Here is a 9,729-nt window from a genome sequence, read left to right as displayed (position 1 = left end):
CGCACATTTGCTGCTACATAAAAACGAAATCCAGATGGCCTTGTGAATATCGATATGCTTGAATCTGGTGCTGCTAACTACCATATTTTTTGCTGCCGCGAAGTCAATCAACCTCATGCCGTTGTCTGATGTTTCTTCATGGAGACTGCATTTTTAGAAGCATTTTGTTTTCATACGGATTATAGCAATTCGCTCATCTACTGGAGTGAATATGGAGACGATGTCATTCTCCTGTTAACCGTAAATCCACGGCCAAATTCATGTCTCGTTTCATGGCAGCTATAATACAGGACGTAATCATCTGATATTTACTTACACCAGTCCCTTTCCATCGCATTTCCTGTAAGGCAATAATATCGGATTTGTACTTCTTGAATATATGCACCAAAGCGAAAACTGCGCAGATTCGCAGATCTTGGTCCTTTATGTACCAAATTTAGTACAGTTTAGAACATATTAGTACAGATTCCCAAAACTACCTACATACCTCAATTCTAAACTATAACAGTAATCTTAAATTCAATTTTTTTACTATTCCAGCTCTAAATCCAAATTGCAACAAATTTAGTACCATTTAGTACATAAAGGTACAAATTTCCAAAACTACATCTATACCCCCAACTGCGAAAACTGCGCAGACTCGCAGATCTTGGTCCTTTAGTAAGAGTAAGAGGGGGTTTCCGAGTGTGGGCAACTAACCCCACGCATCAACCAATTTTTTTATAGTTCTTATGGGTGAACTCGCATCACATATAAGTTCATTATTTTAACGGGTGATGTAAATAGTTACCCCAGGTGACACCGCGGGGAGGTCAGTGTCCACAATTGAGATGAAAGCCTGAGCTTCGCCAAGTTAAAATCAAGCAGAGCCGTTCCTTGGCATCCATCATTCCCTACTATTAATCCTAATAAAATCAGCAAATCCCAACAGACCTACATTAGAGGCAAATCAGTTGACACTGCCTTACTTGATGTGGTCGGGCTCATCGCGAAGAATATGGAGACCTCCGGTTATACATTTGCTGCGTGCCTCGATATTGAAGGAGCCTTCAACAATGTGAAATTGGAAGCTATCCATTTTGCTCTCGAACTAATTAGGTCATGAGCTATAGGGAATACCAATACTATATACAATTTTTAAATTAAATACAACAATTTTTATAAATTTAATAACAATTTGTTTTATTATTATTATCATCATTATATTTACATTTTAAACACTTTCTTACTTTGTTTTTCTTTGCTTTATATTATATACTATCATACACAGTTACATAGTAATAATAAAAAAAATCATATTTTTTTAGCAATCACAATTATATAATAGACAATATTTTCACTTCTTTTTCGAAATATATAGATAGGTTATGTAGAAGTAATAGTAGTAGTTTTTGTAGTAGTAGTTGTAGCAGTAATAGTTTGCTGTTGTTGATGTCGAGAACATAATTTAATTATTTATAAATAATATATAAGCCATATTACTTATTGTTTGCTTTGTTTAATGGCCAATAATAAATCACTACAAACTTTATTAATTTTCTAAATCGGCAATAAATTCTTAGAATTTCGAAAATATCAATGTAAGTCTATATGTACTCATATATATATATATATATATATATATATATGTGTAGATGTGTTATATGCATGTGTAAATTCATGACATGAAAAAACTCTTTCACAACGTTTTGGTTTTCTTTTGGATAAGTTCTTATTTGATAATCGCGTTATTTTATTTATTTGATTTTGTTTTTTGTGGTGTAAAATTTTCTTTTTACAGAAATACAAAAAAGGATATTTTCAAATATTATTGTCTCACATTGTGCGTGTGGCTGAAAGGATGTTTGTTTTGAAATGTGTGAAAGATGTTGGGTGGGTGTGATATAAAGAAGACCAATTGGGTGAGGGGTAACAATGGCTACAAGAAAAACTGGGACACGAAATTGGAAAAACAATATTTACAATAAAAGAAATTGTATCTAAAAAGGGGAAACAGATTACAAAAGATGTGAAACAAAAGCCTATTTATGCAAGGTTTCTTTTTCGTCTAACTAAAATATTTTATAAATATTTTTTGTTAGATTAAAAAAATTATAAAAAATGTAAAGAAAGCAATTTAATTGACTAAATAAAGTGGAGAAGAACTAGTATTATTTTTCACAAAAGAGAACTTTCAAAGTTTCTTTATGTAGTAATTGTTTTTTTTTTTTACTAAGGTATTGTTTTTTGTGGCTTAAAACTAATAAATCAACAACAAAAATTACAATAATAATATTAATAGTTTTTTGGGGGGAGGGCAAAAAAATATAAACTTTATGGCGGACATAGTACAGGGGTATTTTTTGCAGGGGTATTTTTTGCATTATCGATTTTTAATGGCTGCCACTGCTCTCCCGTCCCCGTTTCAAATGAAACAAATCGCGCAGCAATTCTTTAATGAAATCATATGTGGAGAAACTAATGCCCACCGCAATGGGTCCCTTTATCCAGTTCATACTTAAACCCTTATAAAAGCCGTTTTTAATACCTTCCTCCCTGAAATGAAAACATTTACATTTATTTAATTGTATATTATTAAATGAAATTTGTTGTATATTTTCTTACCTATAAATGGTCTTAAGCGTCACAAATATACTGGGATATTTGTTATGTCCGTCTTTGGTAACACCCATTGTTTGCATACGTCTTCGCACAATGTCCAATGGATAGCTAGATGTTTGGCCAACAGCACCAGCTGCTGCACCAAATGCCAGTGATGTCAGAGTATTTAGTTTACTATTACCAGTCATTTCTGCAAGAATATAAAGTAAAAAAATAAATATATTGATATTAGAAATATATTATTAAATATCCATATCCAAATTTAATACCAGTTAGTACACATTAATATAGATTTCCATAGCTACCTATCTTAATAATCATAAGTACGAATTTGCAAAACTTCATCTCAATCGGTTCACCTAAGTCCAAATTGTATCAAATTTAGTACCATCTACTACACATAAGTACAAATGTCCAAAACTACCTACGTATTCCAATAAAAAATCCAAATATGGATCCTAACTCCAAATTTTAGGATTCTAGCTCTATCGATTCTCCTAAATTATGTTGGGATATTGTAACAAATTTAGTGCCGTTTAGTACACATAAGTACAACTTCCCAAAACTACCTACATACATCAATTCTAAACAATAACAGTAATCTTAAATTCAATTTTTTTACTATTCCAGCTCTAAATCCAAATTGTAACAAATTTAGTACCATTTAGTACCTAAAGGTACAAATTTCCAAAACTACATCTATACCCCCAATCCTAAACTCAAACAATAATCTTTTTTTCAAAATGTCAGTGTTCCAGCTCTATCGTGTACCAAATATAGTACCATTTAGTACATTTCGTACATATGTGCAATTTTCCAAAACTACCTACATATCGCTATCCTAAACTCCGACGGTAATGATAGTTTAAAATTTCAGAATTCTAGCTCCATCCGTATCTCCATAGTCAAATTGTACCAAATTTAGTACAGTTTCGTATTTTTCAAAACCACCTCGTTATATCGGCACTACTTCTCAACATTAATTCGCATTCCAAATGTCAAGTTTTCAGTTCTATCCATTCACATGCTACGAAATTTTACCAAATTTAGTATTTTTCGGATACGAATAGTCCGAGTGTCCAAATGTGACCTTTCCATCAGCGACCCTCATTTCAAATTTAAGTGTTCTAGTTCCACCAGTTCGCTAAATGCAAATGGTACCACATTTAGTACGGCACGAAAACGTTTTAGTACGAATTTCCAAAAACCCGATTTGGTCCAAATCGGACATTTCTTTCGCCTAATATTGAATTAAAAAAAAATACCCTTTATGGGGGAGATACCAGAAGGAGTAGTCCCATATTCGGACTTGATCTAGGTTTGGTAAAGATAATAAGTTATGCAATGTTTGGTCTAAATCAGACATTCCTTTCGAATAATGTGTATTGAATTTATATACATTGGTAAATTTAGCCCTTTGTGGGGCTAAATCACTTATGTCCTCACGCAATCACTTATGTCCTCATTTGCATCAAAGTTGACAAAACTTTTTGTTTGGACGTTTTGCTCTATACAAAAATTTGGAAGCCAAGATTTTTAATTGTGGAAATACGGAATCTGTCGATTTTAATAAAGAAAATTAATAAGTTGATGTACAGATTTCATCGCGTTCGTTGACGTCCGATGGAATGACGTCTTGGATGTCATCACGATAGCGCCTGAAGTCCTGACGAATGTGTCGCGGAGGTGTGTCTGCCATCAATGTGTGATGGTTGGGATGACACGGCAGATAGCATGCCAGCAGGATCTGCCTTGCGATTTTTGGATTTTTGGCCACGGAACTCAACGAGGGACTGCCGCCTATTTCTGTAGTTTGCAAGCCAACGCTTGATATCACTTAAAAGGGTGGAATATGTGATGTCGGATATCAGCTCGGAATGATCGACGGTATCAAACGCCCTGGACATATCTAAGGCTGCCACAATGGTCCGTTCAGGTTGTCGTCGCCGATTGAGGCCATTCGCAATCTTGGTAGTAATTTTTTACAAAGCCTTCGTTTTGCTATACGATTCTCCGAAATTGTGTTTTTGGGTAGCAAGAACGAAATTTTGTTTCAGGTACGGAAGCAATAGACACTCTAAAACCTTGGCTACTGGTGAAAGAAGAGAAACCGAGTGGTAGGATTCCCCATTAGTAGCGGATTTATCAGGTTTTAGAATTGGAACAATCCGGCCAACTTTCAACCAGATGGCCTCTTAATTGTAAACCATAGCTGCTTGGAATTTATATTGCAGTGGTTAAGGTGTTCCAAACATTTCGAGCGCCTGTGCTCAAGGACTTGAGCATCTATTTCATCACTTAGCTGCGGGATTCTGTCATAAGCGGAGCTTTCGGCACCGAGTTTTTCGCGTTGCTGTGCCAATCTGGATGCCCTGAATGGATAGTTGGGTCTCATTAGAGGAATTCTGCAGGAAAGAAGCTTTTAGAATGTTTTCACGGAATATCATCTCAACCTTTCTGTCACCGCCGTATGACTTAAGGAGTCCTCAATGAATTTTGCGAAGCCGTGCTATTTGGCTTTATTATAATTCATGGAAGTACGCTGATCGGTCTCCACGAAATCCTGGATTTCTATACATTGGCCAGAATGGGAATATGGTCTGAATTTAAAGCGACCTTGGTTTGCCAGAAAGTGTACGGAAGAAGATATGGACTTACGATGGAAATGTCCGGAGAGCTCGAACTCCTGACAGTGACTCTGGTAGAGGATTCCTCATTTATGGAAACTAAATCGGACTATCTATTTGCAATAAGAATACATCGAGGACCATTAGGAAGTTTAGAAAGCCTATCTCATGATGTGAGCTGAAATCGCCAAGAACAATTTTATTATCTCCCTGAAGCAGATGGATGATGATTGGATGATAAATGGCCCCAATGCTGTTGATGGGTGGACAATTTCAATTTCAGAATCGTCAGAATGAACAGTAATGCTCAAAACCTTCAATAAAAGAATCAGAGAGAGTCCGCGAGACCGCAAACCCCCACAGATGGAGTTATTCGGCGAACGGAAAACGCTGGTGTCTGGATGGGAAGTTTTAAGCATTCGATGTTGGAGTTGAATGACTAGAAGGAGTGCTAGTCGGAACTCTTAATGAATGGCTAGTAGAATAACGGAAAACTAGACAGGATGCTAACAGCAGAACTGAAGGAAGATCTAGTAAAATAACTAGCTCTGAAACTAGTATTCACACTAATAGCAGTACTACCAGATGAAAAGTTAGACGGAGTGCTAGCTGGAAGGACTCAACTGGATTCTAGCGGATATTTGCTGGATTATTAATGCAGCAATCGCCTACTAAGCCGGAATTCCAATTCCTGTGTGAATGCAAGGTGGTACATCTTTTCATATGGCATCAGTTACTGCAACCATTGCACCTTACAGATGTTAGAGTTCTCCGTAAAGCTTTCGATTTTAAAATACCATTATAAGCAACTGTGGATATAGAAGGCCTATGTATATGATTTATATATATATATATATATATATTTCAGTAAAATTAAAATAAACCAATTAATTATGTTCCCGCCGCTCAAACTTACCCGTGTATTCACGTTTCAGTGTTTCGTAGGTGAAAAATGATGTGCCAGCATATGGTATAACACCCAAAACAGTTGCCCAATAACCTCTATACAGCGTGCGTGGTCCTTCTTCTATCCATATTTTAACAAATACTTGACGCAATGTTCTAAAGACAACAACAAATAGATTAAACGCATTATCATGGGAATACAATATGTATAATGGGATGTAGAAATTTACTTGTAGCCTGTGTATTTGTCCGTAACAGCCATGCGAGCTCTTGCTAAATCCAAAGGATAGGTCAAGGACTGTGATGTAATACCTGCCAAAGAGCCAGCAATAAATCGTCGTGCTTTGGTGCTAAACAAATAGAAGAAATGCATTTGTATTAATTAAGTGTAAGAAGATATTGAAAATATGTTGAAGTCATTAATAAATAGGGGGATATACATTTGTAAGATAGTTTTTTGGTAATCTTGTATCTCAACCTACTCTGTGCCATCTTTGTCGACAGATAATATTTTACGCCATTGTTCGTGAGCGGTAAACTGTATGGCAGCATAAGGCACAATGCGAGCCATCGTTGCGGAATTGCCACGCCATAATGCCAAGACACCCTCTCTGGCATAAGTCTGTTTGAGGAACACAATGGCACCGTTTAAGGTATAGCGAACAGATTTGCTGAAGGGTATAAAGAGAGAATAATTAATAAAGTTTAGAAAAATAATTGTGGCCATATTAGAACTTACTTTATTTGAAAATTAATTTTCGTTCTATCCAAGGGTGCAATAACTGTTTTGGCCAAGGCACCAGCCGCCGCACCCGCCGTCAGGCTCATAACGACGGCATCAAAATTTGTACTAGCTGCAAAGCAAAATCCTCGTCATTTCCGAAATCTTCAGTGTTGGCATTAATCCAAATCAGGACCCTTGCTACTTACCCTTAACATCTTTTGTTGTTGAAATGACATCTTCGGAACTTGTAAATGTTGTTGTATCGTTTAGTTTGGAGGTTGTGTTTGTTGTTGATGTTGCATTGCTGGTGGCATTTAAATTGGCATTGGTGGTAACTGTTACGGCGGCGGCTGCTGTTGTCGTTAGTTGACCACTAGTAGTCTTAATGGGCATCGCAATATTTGGTTTCTCCAAAATATGGCTCATTGGAGACTGAAAATGATAGAAAAAGAAGTATGGAGTTATTAAATGGGTCTAGATTACATCAAATGAGGAAAACCGAAAATTACAAAAAATGTTGCCTACTTTTTAGCGCAAATAATACAATTAAGGGAATAATTTTGCCGGGTGGAATTGTATTCAAGCTGGATAGGGCTGGATTTCAGAATATAAGATGGAGTGTATATCAAAATTTTCAATCAAATTGCAACACCTCGAAATAATGTCGGGGATACCAGGGGTTAGGTATGCCTGTTCATCTGTATGTTAAAATTACGATAGAGCTCACTTTGAAATGTTACACATACATCTTTTAAAGACCACATATGGTATATTTTAATGCGATTTAAGTACAAACAATTGTTGTAATAATTTGCTATCAACCCATTAGATTTGAAATATGATGAACATCATCGTTCTGAAAAGAGCATTGCTACAACTTGAATGCATTTTCATTATCGGAGGAGGACTGTTTGTGTGTAGCAGACAATTGCGCTCAATTTAATCTGACAAATGTAGACATCACGATGACATCAAAATATCGCTGCTGCTGTCGCTGCGGTTCACGATTTGCAATTGTAAACAACAATTTTGAAAAACGGTCGGTGTCGAATCGAAATTTACAATTATGCAAATTATTAGTTAAATTTGTTTTGATTTACATTGTTTAATTCAGGTATGGATATCACGAAAAAAATAAATAACAACAACAAAATGTGTTAATTAATATTCTGAACATAGTACTTGTGGAGTGGAACTAAATGCTTGGATTTTAAATACGTTATTTGGTGTTAATTAAAAATTCTATTGCAATATTTGGAAAATGATGTTTCAAAACCAAGGCGTGGATTTTTTAAAGAATATTTCTCCAAGGCTTTAAACCAAGGCGTGGATTTTTTAAAGAATATTTTTCCAAAACTTTAAACCAAGGCGTGGATTTTTTAAAGAATATTTTTCCAAAACTTTAAACCAAGGCGTGGATTTTTTAAAGAATATTTTTCCAAAACTTTAAACCAAGGCGTGGATTTTTTAAAGAATATTTTTCCAAAACTTTAAACTAAGGCGTGGATTTTTTAAAGAATATTTTTCCAAAACTTTAAACCAAGGCGTGGATTTTTTAAAGAATATTTTTCCAAAACTTTAAACCAAGGCGTGGATTTTTTAAAGAATATTTTTCCAAAACTTTAAACCAAGGCGTGGATTTTTTAAAGAATATTTTTCCAAAACTTTAAACCAAGGCGTGGATTTTTTAAAGAATATTTTTCCAAAACTTTAAACCAAGGCGTGGATTTTTTAAAGAATATTTTTCAAAAACTTTAAACCAAGGCGTGGATTTTTTAAAGAATATTTTTCCAAAACTTTAAACCAAGGCGTGGATTTTTTAAAGAATATTTTTCAAAAACTTTAAACCAAGGCGTGGATTTTTTAAAGAATATTTTTCCAAAACTTTAAACCAAGGCGTGGATTTTTTAAAGAATATATTTGTTTGCAAATATACATTTTTGCTAAATTCCAAAAAAAAAATCATTTAGCATTACCATTTATCCATATTCCACGCTACACGCTTTAAAGAGGCTGGTTTATTTGTTATCCAATTAACAAATTTTGCTGCGTTTTTGTTGTTGTTTTGCCTAAATAAAAACAATTTTAAAGTTTACTTGTTGATAAAGCGTTACTCTTCAATTAGAGGTACTGCGAAATTGAGGTGATGAATTATCTTGAGATAGCGTGCTCGACGAAGTAAGAGTGAGTAAATAAATAAATCACAATACAAGACGATCGACACACACGATCGCCAATGCAGAAGAGCCATAACAAAGAAATTATAGGAAATCCAAAGGTTAGTTATTGTTTGGAAATGCAATGCGATTATTTTTCATTTCGTTTTTTAATTCGCCTGCTTTGTGAATAATCAATTTATTGTGAAAAGGTTCAATACTAATGGATTATTGATAACGCGGTTGTTAATTATCGCACGAAGAAAGTCAATAATACTAGGTTCTTTAATTAATTTGTATGGTTTATTATTTAGAGACTTCAAAAAAAGAATTTAAAATATTGCCAACCAAAATTAAAGCAACTATCATTGCAAGGTTTATAAATGCCTCATAACTTTTTCAAAAATAAAGATATCGTGTAGTTTTTTTTCGGTTTTAAATCGGGTACTTTATTTACCCGTAAAAAAGAAAAGCATTAATGCATATTTTTTATGAACGAAATAATAAATTATGGTTAAGGGAATTGTCTCAATTTTGTTTGGACAAAACTAATGCAACTCTACAATAGAAACAGATGAGCTCTAAAATTTTAGTTATTTTTAGCGTTATCATTATGTTTTGGTTTCTACACCTATTTCGATCCTTATAGATCTTTTTAAATGGATTTTATTACAATAACAGGTGTCTGGATTTAAATTTTGATTTACTGCCAACA

General features: G+C 34.5%; 1 protein-coding gene across 1 annotated transcript; it reads right to left on the bottom strand.

Annotated features, from left to right (window-relative positions):
* Positions 1-2,372: 2,372 nt before the first annotated feature.
* On the bottom strand, positions 2,373-7,290 carry LOC133324403 (mitochondrial coenzyme A transporter SLC25A42-like; the record flags this gene model as incomplete). The annotated part of the gene is made up of 7 exons (XM_061533243.1): positions 2,373-2,535; positions 2,605-2,791; positions 6,145-6,290; positions 6,365-6,484; positions 6,617-6,805; positions 6,874-6,988; positions 7,065-7,290. Coding segments are annotated over 7 exons (1,146 nt in total), but the record flags the coding sequence as incomplete, so codon positions are not given.
* Between the last annotated feature and the right edge of the window lie 2,439 nt (positions 7,291-9,729).

Source organism: Musca vetustissima, unplaced genomic scaffold (genome assembly GCF_032173495.1).
Source record: "Musca vetustissima isolate MV318-11 ecotype Yass unplaced genomic scaffold, APGP_CSIRO_Mvet_v1 utg30149, whole genome shotgun sequence".
In the NCBI taxonomy this organism is placed as follows: Eukaryota; Metazoa; Arthropoda; class Insecta; order Diptera; family Muscidae; genus Musca; species Musca vetustissima.
The sequence above is the reverse complement of the archived record's forward strand: the minus strand, read 5'-3'. Positions and strand labels throughout refer to the sequence as shown.